This window comes from Carassius carassius, chromosome 15, assembly GCF_963082965.1.
Source record: "Carassius carassius chromosome 15, fCarCar2.1, whole genome shotgun sequence".
Classification (NCBI taxonomy): Eukaryota; Metazoa; Chordata; class Actinopteri; order Cypriniformes; family Cyprinidae; genus Carassius; species Carassius carassius.
Genome location: NC_081769.1, coordinates 18,493,040 through 18,507,224, shown reverse-complemented (window position 1 = coordinate 18,507,224; position 14,185 = coordinate 18,493,040). Strand labels below are relative to the sequence as shown.

The 14,185-nt window shown below is 40.9% G+C and overlaps 1 protein-coding gene across 4 annotated transcripts; it reads right to left on the bottom strand.

Annotated features, from left to right (window-relative positions):
* Positions 1-1,034: 1,034 nt before the first annotated feature.
* Positions 1,035-13,915, bottom strand: LOC132158364 (FAD synthase-like). 4 transcript variants are annotated; one of them, XM_059567753.1, is made up of 9 exons: positions 13,857-13,915; positions 13,562-13,633; positions 7,291-7,515; positions 6,311-7,070; positions 6,055-6,202; positions 4,569-4,667; positions 3,869-4,058; positions 1,459-1,532; positions 1,035-1,374 (listed from the first exon to the last, which is right to left on the bottom strand). In XM_059567753.1, the coding sequence occupies exons 3-9, from the start codon at positions 7,447-7,449 to the stop codon at positions 1,239-1,241; spliced, it is 1,566 nt and encodes a 521-aa protein (XP_059423736.1). In that variant the 5' UTR covers positions 7,450-7,515; positions 13,562-13,633; positions 13,857-13,915; the 3' UTR covers positions 1,035-1,238. The 4 variants fall into 4 exon arrangements, with proteins under 4 accessions (XP_059423736.1, XP_059423738.1, XP_059423735.1 ...); XM_059567755.1 differs by having other exon boundaries at positions 7,291-7,443; positions 13,857-13,875; XM_059567752.1 differs by lacking the exon at positions 13,857-13,915 and having other exon boundaries at positions 13,562-13,752.
* Positions 13,916-14,185: the final 270 nt, after the last annotated feature.

The window sequence follows — 14,185 nt, the reverse complement described above, 5'->3', positions numbered from 1 at the left end:
TTTCAATTTAGCTATGTGAATTTTAGGACCTTATTATGAAAACTATCAAAACCTTTTGTCATTTTCCTCAGTTCACGCATTTCATGGTCAACTTTCTGTTTGATGCATGTCCCGCCCACCTACATGATGTCACACCATTGAGGGCATCCCTTTTTAATTATGTGGTTTTACAGCTACAGGACTCAGCTAAATGCGTTTTTTTTTAACTCATTAGGTGATTAAATACATTCTGTATAGCCATACTGTCCCATTTGACCTTATGTCTCAATCACCCTTCATTCACCCTAATTATTTATCCATTCATCTATCCATCCTTGAAGTTTTAGCCCATAAGGGGCTTCTTTGACTTGTGTGCTGGGAACAAAATTAACAAATCTTTCTATTTAGTTCCATTAATTACATATTGATGCTATTTCTAACTATTAATAAATAACTATTCTTATTAATTAAATCGTCTAAGAATTAAAGAAAAAGTTAAATTGCCTGAAACATAAAGATGATGGTGCTGCTGGTAATCAGAGGTGTAACAGCCGCGCGTCCGTGAGCGAGTCGCTTTATGAGAATACACTGCATCGATTCCTGTTGCCAGAACGCTGACAAATGTCCAGATGGAGGAGCTTTGTGGTCTTAGATTAACTCTAGCTTGGATATAGAGTAATTTATTGTAATCACCATTTTAAATGTACAACGTGACTACATCGCACCCATGAGGCCGGAAACCTCCATTGCTGCTGCTGATGCCCGCTTATTGTAGACTGATCTCCAAACAGACATCAACATTTGTTTGCATGAACTGAAGCAATACGTAATTTTCAAGTCACTTAAACCCATTATATTTTAACTAGATTGTGCTTTTATCTAACGCAAAACTTAGCCGTTGTCGCCGCTAAGGATGTGCTAAAACAGAAAAATTGCACACAGACGCAGTTACTCACACTTTTTTCAAAGATACAAACAAGTCTTGATTGTTTACAATAATATTACCAAAATTGAAATGAAGAAGAACAATACACTGTGATAGGCTGCTGTTTTAATATAATTCTTAAAAACAGCATAGTTACATTTCTCACTTTTCTACGCACCAACATACATAGACGGTAAGCAAACACAAACCACAAGTTTTTTCAAGAACTGTTTCTGATAGTGTAGTTTAGATTCAGTTCCTTCTTAAAAATGTCCTCAGTTGCACGTGTCAATTGCCTCTTAAAAAAAACAAATAAGGATGTCTAAGATGTCAGTCATGCCCTTGAGTTGCGCTCCTCCTCCTCATTTTCCAGCTTGTAGGCAGGTTTGTAGCGAGAAACCCCTCTCTCATCCACCACTTTAAGAGATGGATTCCTGCATGTGTTATCCATACTCCCTAAAGAAGTGTATCTATGAGGAAATATAGATAACAGCATAAGCAAACCATGAAGATGGTTTAATGAGTGAGACTCATTGTGAAGAGAAGCACCTCACCCTTTGTCATACAGAATACAGTAGGGCACATACAGGGTTCTGAGGAAAGACCAGATGTCATGATATGTCCATTCCTACAGACAGGGAAAGAGATGGAGGATATGAAGCAAACATTCAGAAGTAACAAGGATCTGGGGTCATTTGTAATTCTGAGAACATGCTGTACTGCCGTGTCTTTTACATAAGCACCACTGATTGGGATGAGGGAGTTGCTGTGTAATGATCCTGGAGAACCTCATTTATCATCATTCACCATCTCTTGCCTGTTTCTGCTGCCAGCTTACATGAGAGTGAGTGAGAGACATGACAGTGATTTACTGACTGTGGAGTCAGTTTAGACACTACAGGAAAGGTGGGAAGATTTTTTGCATCTTTTTTGTTTGTCTCTGTGATTATACATGTACACACACACACACACACACACACACACACACACATATGATTCTTTTTGAACTTTTTTGTATTATGATATAAAATCTTATACTAATAACAATATCATTTTATTTTAATACAAAATTTTGTGAAATAAAACAAAGTACCAAATTCTATTTCTTTTTGTTTTATATATAATAATCAACAAATAAAAACGAATAAAGTTAAATGTAACCACATCAATCAGAACGAATTTGGCAAAGTCTGATACTAAATGAATTTTGGATTGTAAGGGATTGGTTTAAACATTTAAAAAAATTCTAATCCGTTCAGGACATGTATACACTTGAAAGGATTGAAAACAGAAACTGGAAAGTTGTGTAATGATGCAGAAATGACGTATCGACATAGAACAAGCTGTTGTTGTTGAATCATAATGCATCATAAATAGGGTTGGTACCGATACCAGTGCCATTTCAATACTTTTAAAATGGATCTCATTTGGATCATTTGGATCTCATTTCCCAAGCAAATAAATGTATTTCATGACCTGGGTCATTGTAGAAAACCACACATAATGTTTTTACTGTATCTCTGTCCATCACTCTGATATTTAGTTAAAATGAGTGCTGTCTGTTACTGTCTTTAAACAGTTCTGTGATTTACTGTTTGTTCATTCTTTATAAAGTAGCAACAATGTCATTTGTAAAGTACAGTACTGTGCAAAAGTCTTAATCACATTAGTATTTTCAGCCCAAAAAATGGTTTTAAGCCAGTTATTTCTATCTTTTGCTGTAGTATGTCAGTAGGAAATATTAGTTTACATTTCCAAACATTAATTTTGCAAATTTTCCATGATTTTTGAATGCACAAGCAGTCTGACAACAGCCAGTGCTCCACATGGAGATCTGATCTCACCATCATCAAATCTGTATGTTATTACATGAAGAAACAGATGAAACTGAGACAAACTAAATCCAGAAGAACTGTAGCAAATTTTAAGAAACCTGCCTTCAGTACTGTGAGAAGCTTTAGGCACTTGTGTAAATATGTTGTAAAGTAAGGATGTTTTCAAAAATATGGATTTTATTAATCCACTAACCTTTGCATTTAAAACAGCTTTTGTCCAGGTACACTTGCGCATTGTTTTTCAGGTAGATTTGCAGAAAGGTTCCTTCAAGCGTCTTCATGTAATAACATACAGATTTGATGATGGTGAGATCAGATCTCCATGTGGAGCACCGACTGTTGTCAGACTGCTTGTGCATTCAAAAATCTCACTAGATTATTATGAAAATGAATGGCAAAATGATGTGGATGTTTGGAAATGTAAACTGATATTTTCTACTGAGACACGACAGCAAAATATATACCATAAATAACAGGCCGAAGACCATTCTTTTGGGTGAAAATACTAACATGCCTAAGACTTTTGCACAGTAGTGTATGTATAAAGTACGTATAATTAAATTAAGTATATTTAAATAAGTCTTTCTGTTTGAGTCCGCTCGTGCTGCTACGCCGCAGTCTGTGGATTGCGCTGAAAGACTCCTTGTTTTGGGGCACGGGAAGGACTTTACTGCTTGATAAATATAAGGAGAGCAGTGCAAAGCTTCATGTGTTTGTCGTCTCCCGAAATATATAAATAATAAGTCTGCTTTTTAAAACAAAGACAAGTAGCAGGAGGATGGCTAGTATACACTTCTTAAACCAGCAGGAAAATTCTGTTTATATTTGTGTAGTGTGTGCATGTCAGAACATCAAATCCGATTAAAATCTTATAAACACACACAGAAACCCAATCACTTAATTGATCGCTTAAACACTATGTTTCAGCACACGTATCCATCCTTTACATGATGCAGAGGCAAGCGCAGAATTTAAATTTTTGGGTGAACTTACCCATTAACTTGTTATAAAGTGGAAGAGACTTTTTTTAAACTTAACTTTATGATTCAAAAGTCAGAAAAAAAGATATATATATATATATATTAAGCAGCACAAATAAATATATATATATATATTCCTTCCCCCTCACCAGCAGTGGGTTGACCCTCATGTATTCCGGCCAGCCAGGGTCTGTGGGACAGAGGGGTGTCAATGTGAGCGAGTAAGGGTCGGTCCGTCTCGTTCCCATCAGAACAGCCTGTAAATCTGGCCTCCTTTCCCGGACCTCATGCAGAGCCTGCTGAATACTGCCCTCTACTGAGAACAGCTCCAGGTCATATCTATAGAAGAGAGTGCCAAATAATTACACCTATGAAGCTTTGATGGACACTGATCAATTAATGAGGCCTGGACCCATGTTCCACCCATCACGGTTAAGGAACAGACTGCAGCTGGTTTGTCAGAGTCTGTTACTGCTTACAGATGGCACATCTCCCTTGAAAGTCTCACTCAAGTGATTTGGTTAAGAAATTTCACTTACTAACTGGTGCCAGATCCCATATCGTATGTGGATAAACAAGCAGGACTGGTGATTCTAACATTTGTGTAACAGTCGTAAAACTGCAATTCAGAAATGTTGTCAAAATAATTGTCTGAATCAGACATAACTAAATCATATGTTTACATTTGCTGGCTTCTGATGCAGGCAAAAAGTTCTGGGAGAAATGCCAGAGAATCCAGTCTTTGAATTACCTACTCAGGAGAAGAAAAAAAGCATTCCAGATATTTGTTATCTCCTACTTTTAAATCACTGCAGTACTACAATTTTTTTTTAAGGCAACTTGTCTTACCTTTTGATTGTATCCTGCAAAAACCTCTCCATTTCGTGAAAAGGAGAGACAATTCGAATGTAAAGAGCTTTCAATTTGTCTCTACTATCTGGATACCGCCTGAGTGAGAGAGAGAGAGAGAGAGAGAGAGAGAGAGAGAGAGAGAGAGAGAGAGAGAGAGAGATGGATGTATATGAAACTTAGGGTTGGTGCAAAAGAGAATTTGTGGTTAAAATGTATATCAATTTTTTTTTTGTTTTGAGAAAAATACAGATCATTTTGCTAGATAAGACCCTTATTCCTCTACTGGGTTCATGTAGAGCCCTTTGAAGCTCCTCTGAAATTGCAGTCCACTATTTAGAGAAAAATCTAGCAATGGTTTCCTCAAAAACATTAATTGCTTTAATTGGGACTGAAGACAATAAGACATGAACATCTTGGATGACACTGGGGTGAGTAAATCATTAGGAAATTTTTATTCTGGAAGTGAACTTATCTCTCAACTGAATGTGTAACTAGCTGTTGACAACCGGAACTTAAAACAAGCATCTATTCGAGTAAAAATGTTTTGAAGGTATGCTTGTGCTGTCCTAAAGGGATAGTTCATTTAATTTACTTCCAAACATGGCTTTACTTCTTATGTGGAACATAAAAGCATTTATTTTGAAAAATGTCTATTTGTTGTCCATCCGATTAAAGTCCATGTAGATTTGGTGGAACCCATTAGGGAAAAAGTTATTTTGTATTCAACAAAATAAAGAGAGCCATACAGGTTTGTAACAACATGAGGATGACGAAATTTTAATTTTAATTTTGATTACTTCTTTATTAAAAAAAAGAAAGTGAAAGTCACGTGACGCAGCCAAGTTTGGTGACCCATACTCAGAATTTGTGCTTATCTAATTTAACTTAACCTATCCAAAATTTAATTTAACCTATCCAAAGTGCACACACAGCAGTGAACACACACAAACCGTGAAAACACACCCGGAGCAGTGGGCATCATTTATGCTGCGGTGCCTGGGGAGCAGTTGAGGGTTCAGTGCCTTGTTCAAGGGCACCTCAGTCGGGGTATTGCCGGCCCAATACTCAAACCCATAATCCTAGGGTTAGGAGTCAAACTCTCTAACCACTAGGCCACGACTTCCCACTTCCCACAATATTTAAATAAATTAAATACATGTGTTAACATTTATTCATTATATTAATGCTGGCAACTAAACAGAAGCTGGTGGTCATCGACTTCCATTATTTTATTCAATACTATAGAAGTCAATGGATACCAACAACTGTTGGGTTACCAACATTCTTTTGTGTTCAACAGAAGCAAGAAACTGGAATAACTAGAGGGTAAGAAACTGATAATAGAATTTTTGATCCCACAATTTTTGGGTGAACTACACCTTTAAAAAAAGGGATACTATGCAAAATTATGCCAACTGTAATTTAATTTGGTCACATGCTGGCTTTTCTGTCAAGGCTTTGTCTTTACTTTAGTCTTTCTTACCGTTTCAGAGCAGCATAATATAAATGCAGTAGAGCTGTGCAGTCCTTGCCACCATTGAAGCCAACACAGATTTCATTAGTCGAGTATTTCTCCAGTGCCATCTCAATGGTCCCCAATGCTGCAGCTACTTTCTTCCCCAGCACGGTCTCTGTAATATATTTGGTATACATGCTTAACAAGGAAACTCTCAACTGATTTAAATTGAGATTTAAACTGGCCAACAACAGCACTCAAATATGGTTATAAATAAGCTTACTACTTTTCGAGAGCGCGTACACCTCTTCAGCTGCGACTGACACTGGGTCTGTGACAAGAGGAACCACAGATCCTTCAGGCAGCTCTTCTATCAATTGAGTTCTTGCCCGTTCCACTTCTTCTGCACTGTCAGAGTCCAAAACCAATCGGACATGGTGATAATTACTAAGCCAGTCTGGGTAAGAGCCCAGAGAGACGCGCTTGCCCCAATCTGCCTGCAGTTTTGTTAGACACTGGGCGATATCAGTCTCATCCGCATTCACAAACACCTCACAGGTGTGAAAGGTGGTACCAGAACCTGAAAAAAGATGGGTAAGGCCACTGAAAGATTTTTCCAGCAGAGAGGGGATGCCGGGAAATATATATACATTGCGGACACTGACTAGTGGGAAGCGATTTCGCTGGCCTGTCTGAGGGTCTATGCCAAAATTGAGTTTGGCAGAAATGGGAACCATGGCCAGCTTCATTTGGGCACTGTTGGAAGTGACCGGGCCAAAGAACCCCTCTACTAGCTTTGTCAGTTCAGGGTGAGCATGCAGGCCTTCGCCAAATGCCATAGCAACACTCTCAAAAGTGACATCGTCATGGGTGGGACCGATGCCACCGGATGTGATGAGGTGAGTAACGGAGGAGGAAAGCTGTGCCACTTCTTTAGCAATGACTTCCTGGATGTCAGGGACCACAGTGATTCGCTCTACGGTGACGCCAAGCTTGCGAAGTCCACGGCACAAGAAGGCACTGTTAGTGTCAACAGTGTGACCCTGCAATGTGAGCACATAAACCAAAAGTTTTTCAAATATTGCGTTCTAATGATTCTAAAAGAAACACATTTTCTGTGCCAAGGTGGAAACCTCCCTGCACATGTCAATGGTTGGACAACAAGTATAGAAAATCCATAAAGCCATCAACGGTCAGAAAAATATCAGCATATACAAGATAAAGTGTTAATTGTGACTATAATCAACAGCTTTAGTAAATTACCTTGAGGATCTCATCTCCTATGATGAGAATTGCTGCTGTAACAGCACCATCTTTCTGCGTGGAGGATGAACTGCATTTCTGAGCCATTGGGATGATTTGGGCTGCAATTCGCTGAACCCTCTTAGCTACTCTACTAATCCGAGGCAAAGCCTGCTGCATTCAGATGAAAATGATGACACAGGAGAAAGGCAAAGAAAAAAAAAGGAAGAGACAGATGGAGAGGGTCTGTTGGGAACAAGCACAAAAGTCTGAGCAATAAAACTAGTCTTTATTTGACTTTTAAATCTATAAAAAAAGAGTTTATTTTCAAGATAAATCTAAATTTCTCAATATCTCTAATCTTCTATATACAATGCTGTTTCACACAATCTCACCTCTGAATGTTTTTGGATTATTTATAACATGCATTTAAAAAGGCAATATGCACCAAACAACTGTCCAAACTTGCAATAAGAAGTGCTTATAAACAAGCACTTGTCAACAAATAGAGGCTTTAAGACCTGTTTTTTTTTTATATAAAATTTTCTAAACATCTGAACATGAATAGATTAACACCATAAATATTAGTGTTGCAATTTTACAGCAGTGATGTAAAATAAAAATGTACAAATTTTCTTAAATAATATTTTTCTAGTGAAATACTGCAACAGCAACATTTCTTGCTTCCTTCATACTTGATTTGATGATAATACATTATTATTTTCATATATTATACACACACACACACACCACAAAAACTGACCAAACTGTGCAGCCCTACAAACGAGCAAGGTAATACATTAATTGTTAAAAGTCAACAGAACATTTGAGACAATAAAAATAACTTATTGCGAAGTTTTACGAGTCCTGAAACCACCTTTTCTAAATTAGTTTATTAAGGTCGTTTACAAAGAAACTAAAAGTACATGCCAGTAAAAAAAGAAGAAAAAAACATTCTTGTGGCTGCACATTCATCCAAGTTGAATTATCTTATCTGTTCTAACAAAGCAACTGGTTCCCTTTCATAGGTCACTTCGATGCTGTGGTGACGTCACCGTATGGGAACCCCTCTCGGTGTGATGAATGTCTGAAGCCCTATACCATCCAGCCAATCCTATTGGCCAAATAGCGCTTGGCACCGCCCCACGCATGCGTACGCATCGTATACCTGGGTGCCGCGCGTTCTCACTCAACCTCCTCTCACCACCAACGAGTTGCCTCACGAGAAGAGCCCTCACCTATGGCGCCCCGTCGTAAGGATTGGGGTCCTAAGGTTTTTCCACCGGCTCGCCAGCGACAACGAAAGAGTTAAGACCTGAGCTCGACGGCTAATGCCTCTCGTTCTCGGGCCCTGAATAGCAGCTCCTGATACTCTCGCTGCTTGCCAGGGACTGTGCCCTCCACTAGAGAGCGCTGTTGGACCGCTTTTGCGCATCCAACCCTCTCGCTGCAGTCCCCAAACTCAAACATTAACTGTCTTGCCGCAAAGGGCGCTTCGAGCAGCATTGGATCGAGTTATCATGCCGAGCGTTCCCTCAGACACTCTGCGCAATTCAGCTTTCAGAATCCGAGGGACGGTTCAAGGGTCTGGCAAAGACAGCCCGTTTATGACGGCTCACACAGCCGCCGCTTTTTCGCTAGCGGAAGAGCCTGATGTTCATCTTGTTGGATTAATTCCTGCCGTGGACACGCTTCAGGATTATACACAACGAGACGCAACGACTTTGACGCATGCGCTTCCCCTGCTTACGAACGGCACGAGCCTTTCGTGCCCAGACATTTTAACGTGTATGAAAACGTCGCAGGAGGCGGAAATCTTGAAACCACTAATGTTGTTTCGGGCCATGTGGGAACGCTTGCCCGGCATTTCACAATGGGTGTTACGCACAATCTGTCACGGATACACCATTCAGTTTCGTAAAGGCCCGCCTCCTTTCCGCGGAATTCTTCCCACGGTTGTGAAGCCAAAGGAAATAGCGGTGCTGCGACAGGAGATGTCAGCTCTGCTGAGCAAAGGGGCTATAGAGGAAGTACACCCCTCTCAGATGGAGTCAGGTTTTTACAGCCGCTATTTTGTTGTGCCAAAAAAAGATGGCGGATTGCGACCCATTTTGGATTTACGCCGTTTGAATCTTGCACTCAGGACGAGCAAATTCAAGATGCTAATGGTAAAGTCTATTTTGTCTCAGATTCAACCAAACAACTGGTTTGTCACGATCGATCTGAAGGATGCATATTTTCATATTCAGATCAAGAGACACAGGAAGTTCCTCAGATTCGCTTTAGAGGGCAAAGCGTATCAATACCGCGTTCTTCCCTTTGGCTTAGCTCTGGCTCCCCGAACTTTTTCAAAATGCATGGATGAAGCTCTGGCCCCGTTGCGGCTCCAGGGCGTTCGTGTGTTGAACTACTTAGACAATTGGCTGGTGTTAGCACAATCGCAGACTCAAGCACACTCTCACCGGGATCTTGTGCTGGATCATCTAAGCAGCCTGGGCTTATGCACGAATTTCCAGAAGAGTGTTTTAATTCCCTCTCAACGGATAACCTTTCTGGGAATAGACTTGGACTCTTGCGCGATGACAGCAAGACTATCTCTCCCGCGCGCTCAGTCTCTCGCGTCATGCGTGCGTCGCTTTAAAGCGGGCAGCACAGTGATGGTGAGCTTGTGCCTCAGACTTTTAGGTCTAATGGCAGCGGCATCCCCTGTAATCCGTCTGGGCTTACTTCATATGTGCCCTTTTCAGTGGTGGACGAAAAGTCGGAACGTTTCACCCCGTTGTCTTCCGCATCGGACGATTTCGGTGACACGGAGATGTGTTATGTCAATAAGACAGTGGATGTCAACCGAATTCCTTCTAGCTGGAGTTCGGCTGGGGATTTGTGCTTCCCGAGAGACTGTCACGACGGACGCGTCTTTGACCAGTTGGGGAGCTGTTTGTAAAGGGCGCCCAGCTCACAGAGTGTGGACGGCGACACAACGCAGTTGGCATATAAACAGGTTGGAGTTACCGGCAGTTTTTCTAGCTCTCCAGTACTTCTCGAATCTGCTGATCGGCCGTCATGTACTGCTCAGGTCAGACAACATAGCGGTTGTGTCGTATCTGAATCATCAAGGAGGATTCCATCGCCCCTGGGCTTGGATGCGTTAGCTCACAATTGGCCCAGAAACAGCTTATATGCTTTTCCACCGATTCGTCTAATTCCAGCGGTGTTATCCAGGATACAGCTGGACAGAGTGGAGCAGCTGCTGCTGGTGGCTCCGTGGTGGCCCACACAGCTGTGGTTTGCGGACCTGGTCAGTCTGTTAGCGGGCTCTCCATGGGAGATTCCCCTCAGACAGGATTTATTATCGCAAGCACAGGGAATGATTTGGCACCCAAGGCCAGATCTATGGAAGCTGTGGGCGTGGCCTCTGAGCGGAGTGAGCTAGTATGTCCCGGTCTTTCTGTTGAAACCACCGAGACTATATTGAATTCTGGAGCAGCTTCTACGAGACGCTTATATGCTTTCAAATGGAAACTGTTTACGACCTGGTGTGGAATTCGTAATATGGATCCAGTTTACTGCCCAGTGGCTTCAGTACTGGAGTTCCTTCAGGACCGTTTCTCTGATGGAGTAACGCCAGCCACTCCAGAAAGTTTACGTGGCAGCCATTTCAGCTAACCACATATATATAGATGGTGCTTCAGTGGGCCGTCATCTGCTGGTTTCTCGTTTTATACAGGGTGCGCGACGGCTGAGGCCTTTCCGCCCTGTGCGAGTTCCTTCATGGGATTTATCCATTGTATTGCAAGGTTTATCAGGGCATCCGTTTGAGCCCTTGGAAACTATACCGGATAAAATCCTGACTCTAAAGACAGTTCTTCTTGTGGCTTTATCCTCCCTCAAGAGAGTTGGGGATTTACAGGCTCTTTCTGTTTCACCCTCGTGCATGGAATTTGCACCAGGCTCTGTGAAGGTATTGCTGCGACCGAGGTCTAATTATGTCCCTAAGGTCGCTTCTAACCCTTTCCGTTTTCAACAAGTGGTCTTGGAGGCTTTACCCCCTGCAGAGGCAGGGCCAGGAGATCTGAGTCTTTGCCCTGTCAGATCGCTAAAGACTTATGTTGATCGAACAGCCCCGTGGCGTGAGTCTGACCAGCTGTTTGTCTGTTTCGGACACAAGAATAAAGGCCATGCTGTCACAAAACAACGCATGTCCCATTGGCTGGTGGAGGCAATATCTTTAGCCTATGAGGCGCGCGGACTCGCTTCGCCCTTAGGAGTTAGAGCTCATTCCACGAGAGCAGTGGCGTCAACGTCATCACAACGCAAAGAATTATGGGTATGTTTGGACAGTTAACATGGTCTGGCATAGCAGGCTAGTGTTCTGGCATGAAAATAATGAAAATTTGGAGTGAAAAAGAATATTATCCTACAAAATGCAGCGGGCTAAAGAAAACATTGTCGGACCCTAAAACTAAATCCTAATGCAAAGGTTAGATTTGACGAGAAAATAAAGAGAATCAAAGGACTTGATCCTTACGAGCAGAGCGACTGGTCAAGGTTACGCCCTCCAGCCCAAAAGAAGGGCATGTGAAAAGGCTGTGTTGTGGTGCTTTTGCAGACAGCCTGAAGAGCTTGATGACATGTTTGCTTGCGATAATCAGAACTGTCCTATACAGTGGTTCCATTTAGGCTGCGTGGGACTCGGCAGCGCACCAGCCAGAGAAGAGTCATGTGTCTGTGACTTATCACCCACAACCTATCTCATACATTTTCAGTTTCTCATCATTTCTATGGACTCTTTATAATGTAAATGTATTTACATGTTAATGTATTCATCTAAATGTATTTACATGTTAAATATGTAAAGAAACTGAAAATAAGTTGTTTGTTACTACTATTTAAGTTATGTAATTGTGTTTGCAACCAAAGAACAATGATTTTGCACAATTCTTCCTTAAAACAGATAAAGGAAGCAGATTTTCATTCAATCTTTGTATTTTATTTACGGACATGTCTAAAAAACATTACATGTGAGAAGAGACATTACAAAATCTTTTGGAAAACAAAAAAACATTTACATATTAGGTGTGAGCATGGTGTATAATTCTAACATGACGCCTTCACAACCATACTTGGACACATATTGGTCAAAGCACAGCACACAACCACAATTTTATCCAGCAAAGTCTTCAGCTCAGTCTCATGAGTTGGGTGTGGATTGTGCCCGGCGATGGGGGTGGATTCACAGGACCTTCCATCTCAGGTGCAGGTGTAGTGTCTGACAGTAACAATATAAAGAAATTGTGTCATATCACAACCTCTATTCCTAAGGAATCCAGATTAGCTATACACATGGGGCAACATACACTACCGTTCAAATGTTTGGGGTCAGTAAGATTTTTTAATGTTTTTAAAAGAAGCATCTTCTGCTCACCAAGGCTGCATTTATTTGATAAAAAAATAATAATAATAAAAACAGTAATATTGTGAAATATTATGACAATTTAAAATGACTTTTCTATTTTAATATATTTTAAACTCATTTATTCCTGTAATCAAAGCAGGATTACACTCCAACATTTCATAGGCAGGTTTGCCTGCAAACACAGTCCCCAAATAAATTGCAATGTAGCCTAGATGTACAACATTTAAAACTGATTAACGTTACGCTTTAGTACATTGGTAACTAAAGCTCATTTTCTAGCCATTTCATACTAGTTAACAGTTTACATTTCCAGAGAGTAATTGTAACTTACCTTTGTGAAAATGCTTTGAACACACCATCATGTGTGGTGGAGTGTTATCAAAGGTAATCTTGGCCTCCTTAACGCTGCTATCCATGCCATTCGTCGCCTTTTTGTCACTTCTGAAACATGGCTTGTACTATTATTTTTCCACGCTGGAAAACAATAAAATGATATTCCGTTCTTAAGCTTTATGCCACTTCTATCGTGAGAACGACTATTGCAGTTTATAACACAGCAGGTAGACGGCATCTTGAACACTGCGTTCTTCCCTCCATGCAGAGAAGTCTGGCGCCTAATGTTTGTGCCGCGGATTCCCAAAATGCTTTGCGTTTACCACTGGGAATACGTCATGATGACAACACATTCGCGATTGGCAGGATGTATAGGGCTTCAGACATTCGTCACACCGAGAGGTGTTCCCATACAGTGACGTCACCGCAGCATCTCGTTCCCTATTCAGGGAACCGTGGTTACATACGTAACCGAGATGATATGCATAGAAATGTCTAATTTATCCTAAGTAAAAACACACGTTTGTTGGCAGAATAGTTTACCTGGAAGACACGAACCTGAATCCTGCGTTTAGTCCAGATTTCGTGGCCAAATAAATACTATTCAGTGAAGCACTAATCTCATTCAAGAATAAGTCAGGCAAATCAATGATTACATTACATCTGGTCAGATTGTAAAGTCACCATGATCTCAAGGTACTGACACGAACAAAGTCCCAAGCTTTCCGCATGCCTGTGTCATAGATAAACATTGATACTAGCTAATGCAAATGCATATATAATACAGAATGCTATCTCAGGATGCTATTTTTTAAAAGCTGTCCTCACGGTCGAAAACTCACCCTAACTACGCCAGTTACATATCAGTAATAATACTTGGTTGCACTCTTCCTTTCACGTCACGTCTCTTGGCCAATCGATATGAGACGTTGCACTACTTCCTTAATAAACTAACCAATCAGCGTAAAGAGGGCCGGAACTTCCATGGGATGTGAAAGCAGACTATTTGTTACCCCTGGTGGAGGTGGATCCTCAGGACCAACCATTGAAGAAGTTGATTAAATCATTCTGAGAAAGTTTCTCACTGTTTAAAGCACCTTGCTGTGTTGTTTTGGAGCACCTTATTACGTATAAGTATGCTTTCTCTTTTGCATGTTTCTCAAAGTT

What these genes read in the sequence shown, in the direction of transcription:
- LOC132158364 (XM_059567753.1), bottom strand. Translation starts at nt 7,449, where the DNA reads ATGCAGCAGGCTTTGCCTCGGATTAGTAGAGTAGCTAAGAGGGTTCAG. An exon ending in GTACGCGCTCTCGAAAAGTA is followed by an intron (nt 6,203 to 6,310) that starts GTAAGCTTATTT and finishes AATATATTACAG; the next exon opens with AGACCGTGCTGGGGAAGAAA. An exon ending in TGAGGGTCAACCCACTGCTG is followed by an intron (nt 1,533 to 3,868) that starts GTGAGGGGGAAG and finishes CCCTGTCTGTAG; the next exon opens with GAATGGACATATCATGACAT.